We start from the raw sequence: 25,179 nt of genomic DNA on the forward strand, positions 1-25,179 counted from the left end.
CATTACTGGAACACTAAGGGACTAGGGGCATTATTGCTCAGGCTCCTTAGTGTTGAGGAAGGTGCCTTAGATCATCTACTTCCTGTGCTGAGTTGGCGTGTAGTCATAGGCTACATGGAGAGGAAGAAGTTATGGCTGTGCATAATTTTCTTTCTTCTTTCCATATATTAGTGTTTTTTCTTATTTTTTCATTGTGATTAGAGACGGGACAGAAATGATCATTTTTTTAGCCTCAGTTTTGACCCCTAATAAACTTCTGCGTCCCCCCCTGCTGATCCCCACCAGTCGTTTACTATCTGACAGGTCGCCCTCCGTTTTGAGTGGCAAAACCTATAAGAAAATCTTGCGGTAATTATTCATCCAGGGGCCATTAGATAAGCGCTGGCTGAACATGTCTCATCATTGTCACCCGTAGTCACTTTGTCTCCCAGCGAGACAATTATTCTAAGCAGTTACTTTGCTGTCACTTGGTCACTTTGCTCCGACGTGGCGGTGACCTTTTTAAAATCACGCATCTTTTTTTTATTTGCATATTGGTTCCTGCTGATATTTTTAACAAGGGAACAGTCCTGTCTGTTTTTCCAATTTTTCTCATTTTTTTTTTACCCTTTCCATTCCTTACGGCGTGGATGACCGTAAAAATGTTATTGTCTTCTAGTAGGTGAGGATAAATAAATAAAATGAATTTTGGGTCCTTAAAGGGAACCTACCACCTACAAATCTACCTATAAAGGTAGATCGGGTGGTAGGTGGATCAATGGGACGTGAGGATAGCCCTTTTAAGGGCTAGTCCTCACGTCCCCGCACTTTTTTGTTAACTTTTATTAGACTTTTATGCAAATTTACTTCGGCGCATGCGCAGACGGCAGGATCGCCGGACGAGGGCGCGCAGCTACGTGGAGCTGCGCGCCGAAGATGGTGAGTAGGAGGGGAAAAGATGCTACCGGGGCGTGGAGTAGCTGCCTCGTGTAACCTCAGATGCGGCTACTCCACGCCCCAGTAGCCACATAAGTAAATTTGCATAAAAGTCTAATAAAAGTTAACAAAAAAGTGTGGGGACGTGAGGATTAGCCCTTAAAAGGGCTATCCTCACGTCCCATTGATCCACCTACCACCCGATCTACCTTTATAGGTAGATTTGTGGTGGTAGGTTCCCTTTAAACGGGTTGACCACTTTAACAGGTCCAAGACCCTAATAGGGTTACCCATATTATACTTAACCTTATAATGTTTCCTGTTTGCCACCTTGAGCCACAGGTCACATGACCACAGTGCATCAGGACACGGGACTTCCTGTGCCGCTCCATGTTATTCTGGCTTCTCGTGGGTGCACAGGAATGTGTAAAATGAGTTTTTACTTACCTTGTTAAAGTTACCTATAAGTGACCAACCCCTTTAAGGTCCAAACAGGTTGTGTCCTTAAGGGGTTAAGCTTAAAGAACATCTACCAACAGGTTCAATGACTGTAAACCAAGCTCACTGACATACTGGTGAGCGCCCCCTCTGGCAGGATCCACTCTTCTATTACCTTCTTATTCTTCTTATTAGTTTTTACAAAAAATGATTTTACAATTATGCAAATGAGTCTGAGGGGCTCCAGGTTCCATATGTGTTACGGGCTGAGCCCTCTCCATAACCAGTTTATTGCCATACAGTTACTGGTAACACAATGGTGTTAACCTATCCATCACCGCCGCCAAAGCTGCTGGCGGCTTCAAAAAGATGGCGGCGCATGCGTGCTGCCCTCTTGGTGAAGATCGCCGCCTCTCGTGATGTCAGGGGGTGCCAATTTTTTGCCCAATCTTTTTACCAAACTGGTATTAACCCTTCATTACAATGTGCGATTCGCACATTGGGGCAGATTTACTTACCCGGTCCATTCGCGTTCCAGCGGCGGATTCTCCGATGCTTATTTGGGTCTTCCGGCGATTCACTAAGGTAGTGCGCCCAATGTCCACCAGGTGTCGCTGCTGCGCTGAAGTCCGTTGGAGTTCACCAAGCTTATCCTGGGTACAGGTAAGTGCGTGTCAAGTGACACTTTTTAAAAAAAAAATATGGCGGTTTTTCCGAATCCGTCTGGTTTTCTGACGGCCTCGTCCCTGATTTCCGTTGCGTGCATGCCGGCGCCGATGCGCCACAATCCGATCGCTTGCGCCAAAATCCCAGGGCAATGTGGGATTCGGACCCTTAGTAAATGAGCCCAATTGTAATAAATGTGGAGGAAAATCCCCATATACAGCCATACTGTAGTATGGCAGTATATGGTAGGATCAATCTGACAACCTAGTGTTAAAGTACCTTAGGAGGTCAGAAAAATAGTTAAAAAAAAAAAAAAAATCCTAAACATTCAAATCACCCCCTTTCCCTAGAAGACATAAAAATAAAAAAAAAAGGTAAAAAACATAAACAAGATAGGTATCGCCGTGTCCCAAAATTCCCAATCTATCAAATATAATAACGGGTTTTTATGGCGTTTAACCCCTTAATGGAAAATAGCGCAAAGTCGAAAATGGCACTTGTTTGACATTTTGAAAAGTATAAAAAAAATTCTATAAAAAGTAATCAAAAGGCTGTATAGTCCTAAAAATAGAAGCATTGAAAACGTCATCAAAAGTCGCAAAAAATGAGGCCACCACAGGAGTTTTACATTTTTGTAAATGTATGAAAACATTATAAAACCTATATAAATTTGTTATTCCTATGATCGCACCGACCCAAAGAATAAAGTAGACATGTCATTTGGGGCGTACAGTGAAAGACGTAATATCCAAGCTCACAAGAAAATGGAGCAAATGCTTTTTTTTTAACAATTTCACTGAATTTGGAATTATTTTCCCGCTTCCCAGTACACGGCATGGAATATTACATACTGTCACAATGAAGTGCAATTTGTTACGCAGAAAACAAGCCCCCACGCAGCTCCCCAAATGGAAAATTTATAGATTTTTGAAGGTGGGGAGTGAAAAATGGAAACGCAAAAACTAAAAAAGGGCCTCGGCGTTAAGGGGGGAAAGCCTTTTTATCTTAAAAACAAGGGCATAGGAAGCTATGCCAGAGGGGGAACACACCACCATGTCAGTGTGCTTGGTTTACAATCCTTCATCCTGGTGGTAGATGAACTATAAAATGCCCAGACCTCTTCATAAGGATTAGTTTCAGATATTTCCATGTAGTTCCATCCAGTATTCAGACCCTTGGGCTAATGTATATCTGCATGTAATATATTTACAATTGGAAATCTATACTCTCCCAGTCCTAGAGGTCAGACCTTTTGAATTGATTTCATTACTTATTAAGATTCTTGACGCTGTCTCTCTCTTAAGTCATCGAATAGGAAGTTTTTTGTTGTAAATGAGGAATCTAACCCCATTAAATGAGCGTCAGTGGAACGTTCCGCGTCCTTACAACCCCCTTTCCTAATTTATCCTTCCATATCCGAGCTCCGCACAATGGTTATGTTCACTTAACATCATCTCTTCAAATTGGCTTCGGCAACTTTTTTTTTTTGCAACAATTTGGCACGAAATGTGATGTATTATTTAGGTCCCATACTGCAGCAGCTTGGGGCTCCATCTGTAACATTAATTAGGAAATCGTCTGAATGGCTTAACGAGAAAAAAAATATTCGAGATCAGATCAATTACACTTTCAGATTTCATAACAGGATGCCAAAGGAAATTATTTATTCGTCTGTACGTGGCATAATGACTGGGATCAGCAGTCAATAGCGATTTAAGTCGCACGAAAAACGAGGCGCCGTATTAATCGCTCAATAGACTGAATAATAACCTGTCCGCTCATCGTCTGTGCCAAACGTGCGCCAAAAAACGGCAGCCGCACAGCTGGTTTCACGCAGCATCGACTCCAGTTCCAGCAAAAACTGAACCCTGTCCGCTTGCTTTTTTGTTTAGCCCATAAGGTGACAATCAAATTCCAGGGTTTTGGCTTTTTGTAATACAAAAATATTTGCAAAAATTCTCACTAAACTTTCTGAAGGAATCTCGTTTCTTTATCCAAATTTTTCACTGTATGGCTTGCTAAGGTAGATACATGTGGCAACAGATTGGAACTTAAAGGGAACCTGTCACCAGGAGAGCCATTTTTAGCACTCCCCCAGTCCCCACAGAGCATAGCACATACACTGCCAAAGTGTTTTTGTATTAAAAATTGGTTTTACAGAAAAAAAGATCTGTTATATTGTACCTTTCATTAGCATCTGCTGTGTGACTAGGCAGTTGCCCAATAGGAGGGGCTGGAAAGGAGCAGTCCCCCACCCCCCACCCTTGGGAAACAGCTCCCCCATGTGACCTTTTCAAATATATGAAAACACCCATCACTGGGCTTAGCGACGCCCCCTGCTCCTCTACAGCCAATCCCGAGTGTGGGGAGTTATTCATATATTTGAAAAGGTCACATGTTTCCCAAGGGTGGGGGGGAAACTGCTCCTTTCCAGCCCCTCTCATTTGGCAACTGCCTAGTCATATCTTTTTTTCTGTAAAACCTATTTTTTATACAAAAACACTTTGGCAGCGTTCTTTTTTTGCAACTGAGTGTGAATCAAAAGTTTCTTCGCCATATATTACGACTTGAGAATTTCCTGCCTGTAATAAGGGTGAGTATTCAGACAGAGGCCTTCTCCTGCAGCGAGGGACACATAACTCCTGGAGAACAACACAAGCCTCATAGCTGAGATGTAAGTGTAGAATATGTAAGTACCTGTGCTGATACATTGTACCTTTACACTTACTATACTGAATACAAAACGCTATAAACCTCGATCTTTAAATGCCCATAGCAAGAAATGAACAAACCCTCCTTATAAACTCCCGTACGCGCCTATTAAATAATTTAGGCAAATATAATTTACTTATGTAACGTCTGATCTGACAATCGAAAATAAAAACTTTCGGTATCTTGAGACGTTGGAGAACGCGGCTGCAGGTATTGTAGTAAATTCAATGACCGACCACATTCACAGCATCTGATAACCAGAGACTTCAGGGAGGAGTCAGACTACGTAATTGGTGTAGTTGTAGTCTGTTACCGTGGTTACATAGATCTTATTCATCGAAATTAATGATACAATAGATATTGTAGTATCTATAAATAGGGCCATTTGCAAAGTGAATTATTAAATTTTTTTCTATATTGAAGTAACGAATAATAAATTATGCAAATATACGGCCATGTGATTGCGAACACGCATTTGTAGCCCGATAGACCGATTTTGTGCGTCCTCTGAGACCTGGCAGCCCAGCGGTTAAGGATCATTCATGTAGCGCTTGACTGATCTCCTGGCAAACACACCTTTCCTCCGGCTCCTCTGATTAAGATGTAAATGATGGATGAGCGCAGGGATCCAGGAAGCCGCTGTAATAATTTAGCTACAGGCCTGTAATAAAGGGTCTCCAGCCGCCCCGAGATGCAAAAGATCTGAAGCATTCCAGGATTTATTGAACTGCAGGTTACTAAAACACAAAAAATAATACGTTGCCATATGTGCAACTCAAATAGTATCTGTGGAGACTGTAAGATATGACAGCACACTGTTAATATTGACTGAAGGGGAGCAATGCACATGGAGCAGCTGTGCTCCACAACTCGCTGTCACACTATCATACAGCATGAACATCGCAGCCTATTTAAGACATTAATGTCATCAGTGGGCAAAATAACATAAGCTTTTTTTATGCAATTTTTTTAATTAAAGCATCTTGTATGCAATCCAATCCTGTTTGGTTAAAGGAAATCTACCAGAAAATCCATCATGATTATCCTGGGACATTACTCATAGATCCAGGCACCGTGACTGTGCTAATCTTCTTATATTTGTCATCCATGGCCTCCTTTCTTCTAAAATCAACTAAATGCAAAATTATGCTAATGAGCCAGAAGGGCTATGGGGAGGAGTTACCAGAGCCCCTCCATGCTATATCTTCACAGGCTGTTACACTGTTTCCCTCTTGTCCCTCAGCACTTCCCCTCTCCCTCTGCCTGCTTTAATCTCATACTGTAGGAGAGTAGAACATAAGGTTGGCGCACACCAATATAGTGGAATCCCACATGGTCAGTTAGGGAAAATGTAGCAATTTTTTTAAAGTATTTTTCATAAAACAAACTGCAACATGTTTTGGGAATTTCATATTCTTCTTCATCAAGTGGAATTTTTTTTAATGTCTCCCTTGGTGTGACATCGATCCAGGACACTCCAAGCTGACTATAAGCTCTTGTATAGTCTGTTGCTAAATCTGCCCTTTCACGTCTTCACTCAGAACCATCAGCAGATTCTTAGGGCCTTTTAGGACATTGGGGGTCATTTACTAAGGGCCCGATTCGCGTTTTCCCGACGTGTTACCCGAATATTTCCGATTTGCGCCAATTTCCCCTGTATTGCACCGGGAGTTTGGCGCACGCGATCGGATTGTGGCGCATCGGCGCCGGCATGCACGCAACGGAAATTGGGGGGCGTGGCCGAGCGAAAACCCAACAGATTCGGAAAAAACGCAGCATTTAAAAGAAATGTGTTGCTTGGGACACGCTTACCTTCAGTTGGTCCGGCCCGGTGAACTCCAGCGCGTTCAGATGCTTTTCAGCGCAGCAGCGCCACCTGGTGGACGGCGGAGGAACTACCTTGATGAATCCCGGCCGGACCCGAATCCAGCACAGAGAACGCGCTGCTGGATCGCGAACGGACCGGGTAAGTAAATCTGCCCCATTGTCTTGCAGTCCAGCTGTGAGTAAAGCACTTGGTATGAGATATAAACTTACTGTTCGCTGCAGCATCCTCTGTACGTGTCTTGGACTCTCCACTCTCTTACTCAGAAGCATTAGCAGGGTCATATAGGACATTAGAGAGAAGTTTAGACTTGTACTGATGGAATGTTGAAAACTTACTATTAGCAGCAGCGTCCTCCCTCTCTCCTCTCTCCTCCTGATGCTATGGAGGAGCAGATAGTTCATACGCCGGTGCTCTAATAGCAATCATTTTACAGAGGTGACGCAGTACCACAGTCCCTGTAGTAGTATACTTGCGTCTGACATTCAGTCCTTTCTCATTCTCTGTACATGATGCTGCAGGTTCCACAACATCCGGATTAAGTTCCACATCTTTGCATGAAATTTATATTGGCGTCCGACGTGCCAACTAAGTTTTCCATTAAAAGTGATTCTCACCAAGACTGAGCCGGACCCTCTGGCTGCAGCGGCTGAGTAGGAATTGATGTCTTAGGTTGTAAGACTTGAAAAAAGAAATAGAGAAAAGGAATCTTGAAAGGCACCTGGATTTCTACAAAGACATAAGAATAAAATGCTTTAATGTGAAGAGTTAAATTCCTCTGCTCTTTACTTGTACTCTTTGTCAGCTTATGCAGAGAAAGTTTGGGTGACCTATATAGACAGTGGTAGGTATTTCCTCCTGTATGTGGATTTGGACTGGATAAGAAGTTTTCATCCTTCCAAAGTAGAATTTTTTGCTTTACACCAGTTTACTGGAGTTTGAACAATATAAGGCTATGTTCAGACCTCAGTATTGCTCTCTCAGTATCAGGAGGATATCCTTGCAACAGAGAGCTAGGACGTATGTCACCGTATCCTTATACAGTGGGATACTTCTTCCTGTTCCTTCCCCACCCCCTGAAAGCAGGAGAAGGAGTGAACATCAGTAGCAGCCAGAGATTGTCCTTATATGGACAATGACCTCACTGGGGAACTCCCTCAACGTGTGCTCAGCGGAGGCCTGGAGTGGATGCAATACTTTGCATCCGTCCCCTTTAAGCTATTATGGCTTTCACTGAGTGTATACATCGCTCTGCAAGAGGGAGCAGGATGCAAAGACGTTGCTTGCTTCATCTTTCCATTCCATGTTTTCTGCAGGAAGAGATATCTACGCTACGGACAGAAGCAAGTCTGCAAGTCAATGGGACACATTTACTAAGGGTCCGCACACCGCATTTCCGTTGGGTTTCCTGACTATTTCCGATTTGCGCCGCATTTAACAGGGGTTTCTGGTGCACGCGATCGGATTTTCATGCGACACAAATCGGGGTTGGTTCGTTGGACGACCCGACTGATTCGGACTGAGCGCGAGATTTAAAATTCAAATTGGGTCGCGAGACAATGCACTTATATGCACCAGGAAGAAGAAGGTGAACTTATGATCTTAGTGAATCGCGCTGGACCCGAATCCTCGTCGGACAACTCACCTCGGGGATTGCCCGACAGGACCGGCTAAGTAAATGTGCCCCGATAAGTCACGGTATTTGCCACGAGCTTTCCTGGTGCATATGCTGAACTTATGGAAAAAAGAGTGTAGCCTTGACAGACATTGTAATTCTAGCGTTATTCCTCTCGATTATGAATTTAGAGTTCATCAGATACATTGATGGGGCCATTCATTGGGAGGTGGCACCCAACAATTCAATATGCAGCACACATGTTACAGTTTGTCTGGTAAATTGTGCTGCATCCATCCAGGGCGTTGATCATTGCCCTTCCTCGGGACTATGGGCTACTTCTAGAATTTAGTAGTGTTACTTCTTCCTAATGGTGTATATGTCGCTGTACAGTAACCCTATTAGCTATAGGAACAGCAGGAAAGACTAATGAAGAAAGTGGATGGCGCTCATGGAACAAAAACATTGTATCAAGACGCCAGAAACAATCATGAATCAACGTTTAACAAGTCAAATTAATGGCAGAACAGAGATGAAGCCACTGTGATCAGTCTGTAACCCTCGGCTGTCTATGGAGCTGGCTCCTCTAAGACAGATGCCGTCTCCCACACAATATATTTCATAAACTCTGCTGAGTGGAGCTCATGGAAGTACAATGTGTTATTTTTTTTAGCTCCAAGACACCCAATATTATTACCTTTCAAGGATCGTTAAGGGTTCTCCTACAATATAATCCATCAGCAAAAAATGTCCTACACTGTGACACACATTTACTAAGGGTCCGAACGCCGCATTTTCGTCTGGTTTCCCGACGTTTTACCGTTTTGCCCTGAATTGCCCTGGGTTTTTTGAAAGCGCGATCGGATTGTGGCGCATCGGCGCCGACTTTCATGCAACACAAATCGGGGGACGTGGACGTCGGACAACCCGACTGATTCGGACAAACCGCGGAATTTAAAAACAAAATTGTGTCGCAAGATCAGCACTTACATGCACCAGGAAGCAGATGGTGAACTCCGGCGGACCTCAGCGGGGAAGCGACAGATGCAGGAAATTGGATGCACGATCTTAGTGAATCGCGGCAGACCCGAATCCTCGTCGGACAACGCACAGCGGGGATCGCAACGGGACGGGTATGTAAATGTGCCCCATTGAATGTCTTTAGGACCTTGATGCAAACCCTGTATACGACAGGGACTATATGTGAGGCAACATGTATGTGTAAGTGTTTGTATCCATTTTGCTAATTTGTAGCTTCTTTCAAATTCTTCCTGGCTGCCCTTGGCAACAGACAGCGGTTTACCACCAGCTTGTAGTCTGACAAGTCACACAGTAGTTTTTCTCTTTACTGTCTTCAGTGTTAAGCAAGAAACTAAGCAGGATTAATCATAAATTAAGTTTGAAGTGAGCTGATTTTTTTTAAAGGAAAATCTACCATCAAAATCCTTTATAATAAACCAGGGATATTACTCATAGATCCAGACACCGTGACTGTGATAACCTTCTTATATTTGTAATCCAAGGCCTCCTTCTTTCTAAAATCAAAAATAAAATTATGCTAATGAGACAGAAACTGGGAGGAGTTAACAGAGCCCCCTCTGTGCTGAAGCTTCATAGGCTGTTACACTGTGCAGGAGCACTTCCACCCTCCCATTGTGTGACATTACAACAAACAGAGAGAGGGGAGTATTCATGATCTTTGTGGTGTGCATTTTTCATTGGAGTTATCGTAACCATCCCACAACAAAAAAAAGCCCTATAAGGGTGTCATCCTGAAGAAGCCACCCATTCTCTACCAATCTACTAACATTTCCATTATAACATTGGACTTTACCATGGTCAGGACCTCTCCACAGGGACAATTGTGAATCCTACAGCCGGACTTAATTTTGCTCAGAAAAAACCTAAATCAAAAGACCAAAATTTTACAAAGTTTTCAGCATCTTCCCACAACAGTAGATTGAATGGTTAATTGCAGGCTATTTTACTCTTATACCCTAAGCATATTTGGTTTTTGTTTTGTTTAATTTTTAATTATTTTTTCCAGACTTTTTACTAGTCTGGAGTAAAGTCAGTGAGATGTGATAGGGGTTTACAGATGCGCATCCTATATTTTAGTGTAATTCATTCTAATAAGATCAGCTCACCGTGATTAATAATGCATATAGCGGCCGCTTGCTTGCAGCAATTGGGCTATAAAAATTGATTGTAATCACCGCAGGGACGCGTTATCCAATTCATTATGAATAAATAATAATGTTAATGTAATATTGAAACAATAGAATACAATACATAGGATAAAAAGTGACTTGAAGCTACAGAGTCCTACTTCAAAATCTGTGTAATAGTTATAGTCCTGGTCTCCTTATATGGGTAAAGACACCATAAAGGAAATCTACCACCAGGATGAAGGATTGTAAACCAAGCACACTGACATACTGGTGTGTCCCCCCTCTGGTGGGATCTGCTCTTCTTTTAGCTTCTTATGCCCTGTTTTTTTTTACAAAATTATGCAAAATAGCCTGAGGGTCTCCTGGATCCACAGCTGTTAATAGAGCCTGGAGCCCCTCAGGTTCATTTGCATAATTTTTAAAGGTTTTTTTTTAAAAATAAGAGCAAAAGAAGCTAAAAGAAGAGTAGATCCTGCCAGAGGGGGCACACACCGGTATGTCACTGCTACTATACAGCTTTTGTACAACTATCCCTATATTGTTCCTCCCCATGCCTGTAAAGTTCTACAGTCCGTTCATAAAGTCGACTCACCATCTATGCAAAAGACGCCATGTGAGTTCCGATCACTGTGATTCCATGTTGTTCCTACTCAGCCGCATCTCCAGCTCATTTCCCCTCCCTTCAGAATGAGGGAGATGCTGTCTGTGTGACTCGCTGAAGAGAATTCCAGGAGGAGGGGTGAATGAGGCGCTGATTTCTATTCAACACTTCAGCCAGTGTTCTCTCTTATTTCTGAGGGATGGGTGAATGATGTAGCAGAGCTGGGTTCACTCGGCTGAAGTGAAAGCATGCCCTTGTCAGTGAGGAAGCTGGAGACGCGGCTAGAAGAAGACTGTGGTACTTTACAGGCATGGGGAGGAACAGTATAGGGATAGTTGTACTGCTGTATAGTAGCAGTTTTCAAAGACTTGTTTAGTTTGAGTGGTTTAGTTTAACTGACAGGTTCCCTTTAAGGAACCTCTAAGGTTTCTGTACCCAGGTGCACCTGCAAGTGCAATTGCCCGAGCATGGCACAGTCTTTTCCGTACCTTTGCATTTAGCCTGCAATTAAAGGGTTATATTACAGAACCCATGAGCACCTGGGACGGTGTATGTAGATAGACACAACAAGATGCATAGCGACCTTTTTTAGGTAATTTTCATTTGGCTGAAGCTTCTAACTGAGACACATCTGCGGTGACAATACGGGTGTTTTACTACCAGAGGCTCCATTACAATACACACTGATGATGTCTTGTGCAAAACTAAAAAAGTCCACAAAAAAAGAGAACAAATTAACTTTGTATCTCTGAAAGATGTGTTTGATTTTTTTTATAATGACCAGAAAATGCCTCATCCCCTGCTGCTCTGCATTAACCTCTAGAATCCCCTCAATCTATTTGTTTTGTTGCCTCATTGTACTCCTCCTATTCCTGCCTGATTTGCAAATGAGAATCCAGATCTTGTCCCATGGGCTGGAAAAAGTGGTGAATCCAATTTAGGCAGAAAGATTTGTGTGTATATATACAGGATGTAACTCAGGATCAGTACAGGATAAGTAATGTCATGTATGTACACAGTGACTGCACCAGCAGCAGGATAGTGGGTGCAGCTGTGGAGTATAATACAGGATGTAACTCAGGATCAGTACAGGATAAGTAATGTCATGTATGTACACAGTGACTGCACCAGCAGCAGAATAGTGAGTGCAGCTCTGAAGTATAATACAGGATGTAACTCAGGATCAGTACAGGATAAGTAATGTCATGTATGTACACAGTGACTGCACCAGCAGCAGAATAGTGAGTGCAGCTCTGGAGTATAATACAGGATGTAACTCAGGATCAGTACAGGATAAGTAATGTCATGTATGTACACAGTGACTGCACCAGCAGCAGAATAGTGAGTGCAGCTCTGGGGTATAATACATGATGTAACTCAGGATCAGTACAGGATAAGTAATGTCATGTATGTACACAGTGACTGCACCAGCAGCAGAATAGTAAGTACAGCTCTGGGGTATAATACAGGATGTAACTCAGGATCAGTACAGGATAAGTAATGTCATGTATGTACACAGTGACTACACCAGCAGCAGAATAGTGAGTGCAGCTCTGGTGTATAATACAAGATGTTACTCAGGATCAGTACAGGATAAGTAATGTCATGTATGTACACAATGACTGCACCAGCAGCAGAATAGTGAGTGCAGCTCTGGGGTATAATACAGGATGTAACTCAGGATCAGTACAGGATAAGTAATGTCATGTATGTACACAGTGACTACACCAGCAGCAGAATAGTGAGTGCAGCTCTGGAGTATAATACAGGATGTAACTCAGGATCAGTACAGGATAAGTAATGTCATGTATGTACACAGTGACTGCACCACCAGCAGAATAGTGAGTGCAGCTCTGCAGTATAATACAGGATGTAACTCAGGATCAGTACAGGATAAGTAATGTCATGTATGTACACAGTGACTGCACCAGCAGCAGAATAGTGAGTGCAGCTATGGGGTATAATACAGGATGTAACTCAGGATCAGTACAGGATAAGTAATGTCATGTATGTACACAGTGACTGCACCAGCAGCAGAATAGTGAGTGCAGCTCTGGAGTATAATACAGGATGTAACTCAGGATCAGTACAGGATAAGTAATGTCATGTATGTACACAGTGACTGCACCAGCAGCAGAATAGTGAGTGCAGCTCTGGGGTATAATACAGGATGTAACTCAGGATCAGTACAGGATAAGTAATGTCATGTATGTACACAGTGACTGCACCAGCAGCAGAATAGTGAGAGCAGCTCTGGGGTATAATACAGGATGTAACTCAGGATCAGTACAGGATAAGTAATGTCATGTATGTACACAGTGACTGCACCAGCAGCAGAATAGTGAGTGCAGCTCTGGTGTATAATACAAGATGTTACTCAGGATCAGTACAGGATAAGTAATGTCATGTATGTACACAATGACTGCACCAGCAGCAGAATAGTGAGTGCAGCTCTGGAGTATAATACAGGATGTAACTCAGGATCAGTACAGGATAAGTAATGTCATGTATGTACACAGTGACTGCACCAGCAGCAGAATAGTGAGTGCAGCTCTGGGGTATAATACAGGATGTAACTCAGGATCAGTACAGGATAAGTAATGTCATGTATGTACACAGTGACTGCACCAGCAGCAGAATAGTGAGAGCAGCTCTGGGGTATAATACAGGATGTAACTCAGGATCAGTACAGGATAAGTAATGTCATGTATGTACACAGTGACTGCACCAGCAGCAGAATAGTGAGTGCAGCTCTGGAGTATAATACAGGATGTAACTCAGGATCAGTACAGGATAAGTAATGTCATGTATGTACACAGTGACTGCACCAGCAGCAGAATAGTGAGTGCAGCTCTGGGGTATAATACAGGATGTAACTCAGGATCAGTAATATTATTTATACACATATATATGCAGACCTGTGGGTGACTATTTTGATAGACTGAAATGTATTTTACAGACTTCTCTTTGAATTACTGGAGTTGAACATAAATTCCTGTAGGATATTTATTTTTCTAACTGTGATCAATTCTGTTTAGTTTTCGCGTACAACTCTATGAAATATTTACGTTGATTTCTTGAGTGGTTATACATCTCTATCTGTATTTTCTCATATTTTGCTCCCCTAGTAGTGACATGACTCTGTAATGCCGGTCATGTAGGAGCACATGACTCGCTCTTCCTAACATTTCCCCTTATGTTGGGATCAGGATGTTCTGAGATTGTACGTACAGGTACACAATGGAGGCAATTATCATGGCTAGAAACTAACATTACTCTATAGAAAGGCCGACGTCTGTTTTCCTCAGTATTCTCCAACCAGTGATCATTGTTCTGGAACAGAACATGTATTGTATGAAAGGTTTAGTAGACGTCAATGAGAGACGTACGAGGGCTGAGGAGCAGCTGACCACCTAGGACTGAAGTAGACTCTCCATAATCCTAATGATAAGTGCTGCTCTAGTATATGGAGATCCAGGCTGATCTGGAGGTCAGGGGTCATAAAAGGTTTATTGCAAAGTTCTTTGTGGAGTAGTCACACTTGTCCATTGGTGATCCATGTTACTTGGGTTGGGGGGGGCTGGGAGATTCTCTTTACTACTGTGCACTTAGAGAAGATAAGGTATGGTGGTTACATTATGGTCTATGTTGATAAGAAACCAGTGAGTGTCTTATTTTATAGAGATTTTTTAGATTCAATAGGTCATCGGTATCAATCTAGTGTAGGTTTATCAGCACCCCAACCAATTGGCTATGTCAAGGGACCACCGAACTCCGGGAAGTGCCACTTCCAATCATATTGGGTTGGTTAGTCGCATGATGATGCCACGGCTCAGTTACTATAACAATGTATGCAGTGACGAGGAAAACGGTGACCTCTTCAAATAGTTGATTAGGTGGGTCCGAGATCTTGGACTCCCATCCCATTCCTTAGGGTATGTTCCATGGGACAGCTTTCATAGAAGTGAATGAGTCTGTTTGTTCTGCTCATGACATTGTGTAACCATGCTCTGGTACCACTGAACTTAGCTGGTTGGCGTGTTTTTTATGCTCAATCAACATTTATTGATGAATAACGAATATAAACAGAATTTTCAGGACAAGAAGGGTGGTCTCGCAGGACCCCTGCAATTAGGTACATATCACAACATGTTGCAGAATGGCAAGGCAGCAGGCTGTACATTTATATTGAGATGTAGATCGTGAGATACCGGCTGTGGGGGTCTGCCCACCCTCTCTGATGATAAGACGAGACAAAGACACGAACAGGGGGTAGACAGTACAAGACATAGACGAGAAGGGAATGACCGGGTGGAGAAAAAGGGGGGGGGGTCTGGGGGTAGGGATGGCTTCCGTGTCATGTTTTGGCAGTGCACTACAGGCATGTTAATTAATTGCAATGCAAGAGTTCTGAAAGGGACAGATTCGGGAAGAGACCGAGTTATTTTAGGCCAAAAGGTCCTGGAAGGCCGGAGTTGACTGGTAGTCTTCCCAGGGGGTCCACACAGTGGCTGTCTTACTCGGGTCAGGCGTGTCCTCGGCCACCATCTCCTCCATTCTGCGTATGTATCGGAGCTCCTGTATCCATTCCACAACCGTGGGTGGATGAGGGCTCTTCCAGTGTCGAGGAATCACAGTCCTTGCCGCTGTAAGAAAGTGGCGAAGGAGTCCTTTTTTAATGGAGGAGACGGAGCCCGGTAGCACGGAAAGAAGGGCAACCTGTGGGCTGAATTGTATCGTCTTACCAGACACTCTGCTATAGGTGTCAAACACCATCCGCCAGAAGTCCTGTATGATCGAGCAACTCCACCAGATGTGAAGAATGGATCCCACCTCCACACCGCACCTCCAACAGAGCTCCGAGACTCCAGGATAAATCCTGTGGAGCGTGAGGGGGCACCTGTACCAGCGTGATAGAATCTTATAGTTCTTCTCCTGAGCACTGCAGGGCAGAGGGAGTTTATGGGAGAACAAGAAGGCTTTGTCCCAGTCTGCCTCTGTGAGTGTGGTTGATAAGTCTGTCTCCCACGCTGACACAAACCCTGGGTTCCCCTGGGAGGACTCAGCGAGCAGTATAGCATACAGCTGAGACAAGACATGGGCTGGGGGTGATGTGGGTCTAAGTAGCGCCTCAAACCCGGTTAGGGATGCCCCAAAGCTAGAGTCAGCGTCCGAGCTTACGTACGAGGTTAACTGTTGGTATTCCAGCCAGGACAATGTAACGTCTGGATTGGAAGCTCTCAATGAGTCCCAGGAGGGCAAGGTGCCTCCCGATACTACCTGGCCCATACGAATATCTGTTCCCACCTCCCAACACAGGAATCTCCCTCTCCCCATCCCTGGGGGGAACGCTGGGTTGTTAAATAGGGGAGTGAGGGGGCCCTGTATTCTAATTATGGAGTCTCGAGACGCAAGCCTGTCCCATTCCCGGAGGAAGTATGGGGAGAAGAGTGAGTGTGTGAAGTTCTCTGGCCGCTGTGCCGGCCGAATCCACGGAATGGTGCGCAAGTGAGGGTGGGTGAGGTCTGTCTCCAGAGAAACCCATTGCTTGGATGCTTTGTGATAGTGCCAGTCTACCATGCGCATGAGCAGTGATGCGGAGTGGTAAAGTTTGGGGTCAGGAAGACCCACCCCCCCAGCAATTTTGGGTCTAGCTAGTGTGGAGTAGCTGATCCTACTTGTCCCTCCCCCCCACACAAATCTCCGGAAGGCTGCTTTTAGGCTTGTAAAGAATGAGCCCGGGGGGCGTATCGGTAGCGTTTGAAATAAATACAGGAACCGGGGCATTACGTCCATCTTCAAGACATTGACTCGGCCGAACCAAGAAAGGCCGCCACTGCGGTATTTGGCCAAGTCCTGTATTGTGCGATTCAGGAGAGTTTTATAGTTAAGGTTGTATAGGCACGAGAGGTCTGCTGGGATGTCAATTCCTAGATAACGAATGTGTGATCTCTGCCATTTGAATGGGAATTGGGAGGCTAGGTGGGATATTTCGCTTTCGGGGAGGGAGATGTTCAGGGCTTCTGATTTCGATAAATTAACTTTGAAGTTGCTAAGGAGGCCAAAGCGGGAGAACTCTGCTAGGATGGACGGGAGGGAGATCCGGGGCTGTGACACATACAAGAGCAGGTCGTCCGCATAGATAGCGGTCTTGTACTGCTTAGGTCCGACCTGGAGACCGCGTACACTGGGGTTGCCACGAAGCGCCACCGCCAGGTGTTCCATAACAATAATATACAATAGTGGGGAGAGGGGGCAGCCCTGGCGGGTTCCATTCTGGATCGAGAACGGCTTGGAGGAGGTGCCATTTATTCTTACTTGAGCTGTGGGGGCTGAATATAGAGCTTTAATCATGCTCAGAAACCTAGGTCCTACCCCAATTTGTTCTAGGGCCGCCCAGAGGAATCCCCAGTGTACACGGTCGAACGCTTTTTCTGCGTCCACTGACAGTAGGCATAGCGGTTGTTTAGCAGACTTAGCCCGGGATATCAATAGCAAGGTCTTATTAGTATTGTCCCGGGCCTCCCTCCCGCGGAGGAATCCCACCTGGTCTTTATGTATGATGGAGGGAAGAATGGTCCCTAATCGGTTAGCCAGGAGTTTTGAGTACAACTTTATGTCCACGTTAATCAATGATATGGGGCGATAGTTGGCACACACTGTGTGATCTTTTCCCGGCTTGGGGATGACAGAGATATTAGCTTTAAGGGATTGACGCGTGAAGGGAGTGCGCAATGAGATCCCATTGAAGACCCTAGTAAGGAAGGGAACCAGTTCTTGTCTGAGTGTTTTGTAAAATCGGGGGGTAAACCCATCGGGTCCAGGGGATTTCCCGGCGGGGGTCAGTTTTATTACCTCTGAGAGCTCTTGCTCCGTAATGTCCTCCTCGAGTGCCCCCCTATCTTCATCCCTCAAGTTAGGGAGTGCCGTGTCTGTAATGTACGCGTTCATTTTGTCTTGGAGTTGTATCGGGGTCATATCTTTATACTGGCCCTGTATGTTGTAGAGTTCCTGGTAGTATGAACGGAACACATCAGAGATTGTGGAGGGGTCGTGTGCCACCCGCCCCCCCCCATCCTGTACCTTAGGGATATATGTGGTAGCTGACCTAGGGTGAAGAAGCCTCGCTAGGGGCCCACCACATTTGTTAGAATGTTCGTAGAAGAATCTCTTATTCCTGTCCCTGTACCTCAGGTGCTTTTGGTCAAGTATGTTTCGTAATTCCTCCCTAGTATTAAGCAGCTCGTTCAGCACTGGTTGCGAGCCCCCTGCCTTGTGTGTTGCTTCTAGCGCTTGAATTTTACAGAGCAAGTCCTGGACTTTGGCGGCTTTCTCTCTCTTTAAGCGTGCTCCATGTGAGATAAACTCGCTACGGATCGCTCCCTTTAATATTTCCCATTGAACTGGGAGGGGGGTGTGATCGTCTACATGGGTGTCGAGGAAGTTAGCAATGCACTGCTTAACCCCTGTCATACAAACTGCGTCCTTCAGTAAATTGTCATTTAATCGCCAAGCCCATGGGGTAGAGTATGGGCCAGGCACATTCAGGGTGATAGATATCGGAGCGTGGTCAGACCACAGGGCCGGGGCAATGGCGGCTGTGGGTTGCCAGCCCAATGCATAATGGCTTAACCAGAACATGTCAATTCGACTGTACGATTGGTGTGCCGGTGAAAAGTATGAGTAATCTCGGCCCTGTGGGTTGAGGACACGCCAAACGTCCACCAGCTGTGAGTTATGCAAGGCCCTTTGTAGGGTTGGCGTGTTTTTTACCTAGGGTCGGCTTCAGGTTTTCAGTAGGCCCCTGGGTGACACAGCCTCAGTAGGCCCCTTTGCAGTGAAATCACATGGTGGCATTAAAATATTGAATCCAAAACAGTCCCCTGTTTTTTCATCATAAACAGGTTGTGGTTTTTTATAGCAATCCCTGACTGAAGTGTTATAGACTGATTTTGGACAATAAACCTGTGGTACATAAGGACCTTTATTTAATTTAGTGTCCCAAATCGCTTAGACAGTTTTTTTTCTTTAAAGGGAACCTGTCACCTCCTTCTCACAAATACAGCTAGTGGCAGCTAGTAAGTAACTGACACAAAAATTGTTCTCCCCACATCCTCATAAATCAGCTTTATCTCATATTACCTGATATCAGAGGGGGCGTGTCCTACTTGGTTAGCCCCTCCCATCTACTCTGCCCCATGCCTTATGTCTCCTCACTGTTCAGCAGTTCATATCATGTGACCAGGGTGATGTCATTTAAAAATATGTGCCTGGTGTATGTAAATGTATCTGATCACATGACAGCACTGCAGCCTCCATGGATGATGGGGGAGGACTATTAGTGTATGCAGACATGCTGTGAGTTCATGTGATCAGATACATACATTGGGTACATTTGGCATATGTAAATGGTAAAGGACTTTAGATGACATTGCCCTGGTTACATGACATGAATGTAACACAAAGCACTGTGTAAATAAATTGACACAATATTGCCTATAAATAAATAGAGCTTTATATGACTATAGCTGAATATTGTCAGACAGTCCCTGAATACAAGGAGGCAGAGCTGTGGGGAGACCAGATTACAACTAGACTTAGTCTCAAGTGTCCACCAAGGAATGATGGAAGCGCAATTTGGAAACAAATGGTCACCAACCTTATACCCACAGCCTCAATCCAAAAGAACTAATAATAATATTAATTTCTTTATTTATATAGTGCACACAGATTACACAGCGCTGCACAGAGATTGCCAAATCGTTCCCTGTCCCCAGTGGGGCTCACAATCTAATCATCGTACTTGAACCCAGGTCCCCAGCGCTGCAAGGCTGTAATGCTAACCTCTAAGCCACCGTGCTGCCCGCTAAGTGCATCCGGAAACAATCCACCGAACAAACGTACTGTGGACACAGCGAAAGACGAAAAATAAGTCCAGACGTGTCCTACAGTCCGTCTTCACCAAAAAGAGTCAGCGCTGTGCTCTCTGTGCTGCTTCTGTCCAGACCTACATTACATTTCAGAGCCTCGGCTAATGACTCGCTTCTCGCTGTCCGTGGTCACAGAGTCTTGTTCTGCAAGTGATGGAGCCCCGGCAGTAAATTTTAGCTGGGAGCACTACTCTACTTATAAATTTCCTACAATTCTATGCCCTTAAAAATAGAGCGAAAAAGTGTATTGAAGCCATAATAGTAAAGTGCTGATTAATGTAACTTTCCGGAGGTTTCTGCCTTTCGCCGCGCTATAGGAAGCCTCACGTCTTGGCGGCGCCATGAAAGGAGCAGTGTGGGCTAATGGCTGATTTTCTATGCTGTAAATCATGTTACTCGACTGTGATGAATATTTGGCCCAGCGAGAGATGTACGTGTACTGTGGAAACCTGCCGCCGCATAAATATCAGCTAGTAAAAAAAAGGGAAGCAGCGCTCTCTCTCCGAATAATCCGCATATTGTGGACAACAACAGCGGGAGTCTGTTTTATGTTTTACAAAATTTTTCCTTTTCAGCCTCCCACTGAAATAAATGGCTTTTTCTCCCCCTTCCTTATATAACCAGCAGCGGCATGTGGTGGGCTTTAAGTGGATCCGAGTCACATGAGGTGCGTGTGCCGATGATACGTCAGCGTGTGGGATTTTTCCATGTTGCATCGAAAACAAAAAGTAAAAAATTATCCACCTGTGAATAGAGTCGTAACGTATCAAGTTATTAAAGGGATTTGCAGGGAATTATAATGGAGAATAGGCCACAACTTCTGACCCCCCGGCACCTAAATCCTCTTTGGCCAACAGAATTAGTTGACTCTGTTTAGTGGAGGATGGGGCTCCTCATTCACGTGGCTGGTCCTACAGTCTCTCCGACACCAATTCCGGTTCTGCCTTTCGTGTCATGGCCACATGAGGATTGTTGTGGCAGAGGTTACAGTAACCGGAATGCTAACGTCACTGTTGGGTGTCATCAGTTCTGCTTCTGTGACTGTTAAAGGGGTTTTCCCCATGAACAAAAGTTAGGCCCTATCCAAGGGATGGGGTCTAACTTGCTGATCAGTGGGGGTCTCAGTGTTGAGACACCCACAGATCACAAAAACAAGGGGTCCGATGGGGTCCCAGGTACCGCCGTCAGACCCCTCGTCACTCCGTCAGACTAATGGAGCAGACGGCCGCGCATGACCCTCCTGCTCCATTAATCTCTATGGAACTGACGGAAATTGCTGAGCGCGGTGCTCACCGATCTCCCCAAATCTAGGTTTCCCAAAAAAATCTAAGACACCAATTTAAAGGAAACCTACCATTTCAAATGGTAGGTGTAAGCTGTAAACACCGAGCACCAGCTCAGGGTGAGCTGGTGCCGGTGCTTAGTTTCGTTAGTGTTATAAACCGCGGTATCGCGGTTTTAACACTTTTTAAACTTTATAGCAAAAGCTGCTTCGGCGCTGCGTGCGACCGTGCTGCATTTCCTATGTAGGCGCGCGCACGATCGTGCGCACGCAGCGCCGAAGCAGTTTCTGCTATAAAGTTTAAAAAGTGTTAAAACCGCGATACCGCGGTTTTAACACTAACGAAACTAAGCACCGGCACCAGCTCACCCTGAGCTCACCCTAAGCTGGTGCTCGGTGTTTACAGCTTACACCTACCATTTGAAATGGTAGGTTTCCTTTAAACTTTCCAGTCTCTACAAGGGAAACAGAGGCAACAGCCTGCAGCTTCGTTAACCCATGTTTATAATAGGCCAAACATCTGAACAGCATGAGGAGAAGCACCTGCACCTAACCAACCACATATTCTTGGCCTATCCCACTGATTATAAAACCAGACATCCCTTTAAAATGTAGATTCTTTACTATGCACCGTGACTGTGGTAATCTTCTTATGTTTGTTATCCATGGCCTCCTTCATTCTAAAGTCAATTTTACAGTAAAATTATGCTAATGATTTGTTCTGCAGCTTCACAGGCCGTTACACTGAGCAGGAGTACCTCCTCCTAGGAGCATCCAGAGTGGGGAGTTTTTTAGGAACAGGGGTAATAGGCTGTGTAGCTACAGCACAGAGGGGATCTGGTAAGAGCCCCATAGCCCTTATAGCTCCCCTATAGAAGGAAGGAGGCCATGGATAACACGTATAAGAAGATTATCACAGTCACGGTGCCTGGATCTTTGCATTAGTGTCCCTGGTTTATCAGGCTTGCTTGTGATGGTAGATTTCTTTTTAGAGGGTCATATTATTTATGCAAATTTAGGAATTTATTTAGGAATTGCCTCGTCTTTTAGTCTTATCCGTGTATTCTCTGTCTCGCAGGTTATGCTGGCTGCCTCCTACTGGTCCCTCCTGGCCCCTGCCATAGAGATGTCCAGCCAGTATGGGAGCTGGGCCTTCCTCCCCGCCGCCATTGGCTTTTCTTTTGGGGCCGGGTTCGTGTATTTTGCAGATATGCTCCTGCCAGCTCTGGTAAGTAATTGTTAGCCGGTGGTTTTATTCGTGCTGTCATAAATGTGCCGTTGTGACCACTTGCTTTTCGATTGTGAAACAATTTTCGCCTAACTTACCACCTCTTGGTTGGCTTTAGCATTTAGAATTAGTTGCTGCATTTTTTAAGGGGTATTGCTATTTTAAATACATATAAAACACCTCTTGGTCCCAAATCTTTCTCATAAACCTGTGCTTTATGGCTGAAATGAGTGGAGAGGCTATGCTCTCCGAAGATGTCCCCTAGAAGTGAATGGGTGGAGTCACACATGCTGGGTCACCTACACTGCATTCGTGTGTGGGGGTCCGGGATCTCGAGATCTGTATCGATCGTACATTTACGACTTATCCTACGGAATACATTTCCAAGATGGGAACACCTACTGTCTAATGCCTGATCCTTAAAGGAAATTTACCATTTGATTTCATGCATTATGAACCAAACATACCTTGAGAATGCTTTAGCGACACTGACGCAGAAACATATCTTGTTTAATTCCCGAGATGAGTGATTTTGCTGAAAAAACTATTAGAACATTCAGGACATTAGGAAAGTTGGATTGCTTCAGCCTGCCCTTGATAAACACATTGGGGCACATTTACTAAGGGTCCGTCGGACGCATTCCCGTTGGGTTTCACGAATTTGCCCTGAATTGCACTGGGGTTTTTGGCGCACGCAATCAGATTTTGGCACCCCATTACACGGAGCTTCCTGAACTGTCCAGACAGGACTAATCAACCTGAGCTGGATAAGTCATGCACAACGGCTGGGGGATGGTGCAACGTTTGATTACTTCTGCCTGTCAGGCACAACACAGTGATTACATCGCCGGAGAAGCGCCGGAGCCAGGTACAGAAGCGACAAAGCCTCATTATCATATTTTTATAATAGTTTTTTTTTACCAAAACCACTCAGCACAGGGATTAAACAAGATATGTTTCTGCATCAGTGTAGTTACAGCATTCTCATGGTATGTTTGGTTCACGATGCATGATTTGTTAGATTTCCTTTAATAACCCCAGTGACCCCTTAGCTCCTTCGTTTGAAGGTTATCGGAGCGTATTTATAGTCAATTTGCACCAGTTTCAAATTTAGCAATTTTTCACTTATGTGTGTTAAAGAAGTGGGTGCAGCTATTTGCAACAGATGTTGATTTCTGGCACACGGACCTGCAGCCGTGCACAAATTTTACTCCCAATTTACTCCAATTTATACAACACTACTCAGTAAATTTCATGTAACGTTTTTTTCCCCCCCAATATAAAAGCATAATACAATGCGTTCCAGCAGGGCGTGATTACATTTGCAATCTGTCATCCGTGTATATATCTATTGATGTTTATTGCTATTATTAGCGTTGACAACATCAAATTTTGCAGCAGATAAAGGAGGCTTTGTGTAAATGCACGGCAGGTTATTGTTACAATCTCTTCCCTTTCCCGCTGTGTGTTATTAAAGCATCTTCTAAATAGTTTCCTGCCTGCCATCGAGCTGCCGCACTCAACGTAACTCATCGCGCGCCATTTTATTCTGCACGCCCCGGTGTGCGGAGAGAGCACGGTGCCAGGCAGCTGCCAGGGCAGGTGGCACAATCATTATAAGCCATTAATTGGGGTGATACAGGAATTAATCACACTCGCATTACATGAAAGGTCAAACTCCAGGCCATCAGCATGTGGTTACCAGGCGGCAGGGGCCGGTAATGACACCCCCCCCCCCAACCCTTGCGCTGTTGACACTTGCCGAGGGCATTGCGGGTGCGAGAAACGGTGAAGGGTTGTAGCGAGAGATGTTGCTATGTAACCACAGTAGAGAGATGGCAGGGCCTTTATCAGAGACTGGTCCCCGCTAACCCTCTTTGACAAGTTGTAAGACCCCCGGAGGGTCGATTAACACTTTACATTGCTGCCAGCAGATATATACCGCGGTCAACTCGGACTCGTGGTATACGGGAACAGACAATGCATTCATTAACCTGAATTTCTTTTGCAAGAATAATTTGCCATGTATAATGGCCCTCTGTCTGTCTTCCTCCCTTCCTTCCCCTATGTATGTGCCAATGTATGTTTCCCTGTGAGAAAAAAAAAAACATTTCCACACCTTTCCCCGTTCCCCTGAAGCTGCAGCAGTCCTCTGCGTTACTCCTCTGTGCGGCGTCTGTTCATGGTCCTGAAACCAGCAGAAGCAACGTGATGGCATCATCACATCTGCCACAGAGACGCTTAAAGCCGCCACAGAGTAACAAAAGAGTTACTCGAAGTCTATGGGTCTATTATACGTCTAGGAGTGACAGGGCTTATATTTGATCAAATTGGGGTGATGGGACCCTTTAATTTAGAAAATGAATGACTCACAGGGCAAATCTGGCTCGTGATGATTTATACCTCCTTGTTTACGACTATATCAAAACCCTAGAGACGGCCATATTGATTTTCCAAGTCCAATATCGGAGATTTTGTGATTGATTTTGTGCACATGTTTTGGGTTATTATGTCGGGTTTTGTCACCACATCCTGATATAGCAGTTTCTCTTGATCTCTTCTTAGTGGTCCCACCTGCTCATAGTCTTTCCGTTCATCATTCTTTAGCTTGTGTGATCAATGTGGAAGGGGCCCTGTCACTCTTGTAATGACATGGAACGGCTTTGGATTTTCGTTGCGTTTCCTTTCTCCCTCCCCCCCGGAGCCCTGCGCCTTTGTAATCTCTCATAGTGATTGGAAAGTCAGGCCCTCGGCGGTCAATTGTTCAATTAACTTCTCTAGTCGCTTTTACTGCTG

At 44.6% G+C, this 25,179-nt stretch overlaps 1 protein-coding gene across 4 annotated transcripts in view; it reads left to right on the forward strand.

Annotated features, from left to right (window-relative positions):
• The window catches only part of SLC39A11 (solute carrier family 39 member 11), a 361,452-nt gene that overhangs the window by 27,844 nt on the left and 308,429 nt on the right, over positions 1-25,179 (forward strand). For all 4 annotated transcript variants that reach the window (XM_072112560.1, XM_072112556.1, XM_072112558.1 and 1 more), the window contains exon 4: positions 22,234-22,383. In XM_072112560.1, coding sequence (XP_071968661.1) covers positions 22,234-22,383 — 150 coding nt within the window. The remainder of the gene's footprint in view (positions 1-22,233; positions 22,384-25,179) is intronic.

Source organism: Engystomops pustulosus, chromosome 6, assembly GCF_040894005.1.
Source record: "Engystomops pustulosus chromosome 6, aEngPut4.maternal, whole genome shotgun sequence".
In the NCBI taxonomy this organism is placed as follows: domain Eukaryota; kingdom Metazoa; phylum Chordata; class Amphibia; order Anura; family Leptodactylidae; genus Engystomops; species Engystomops pustulosus.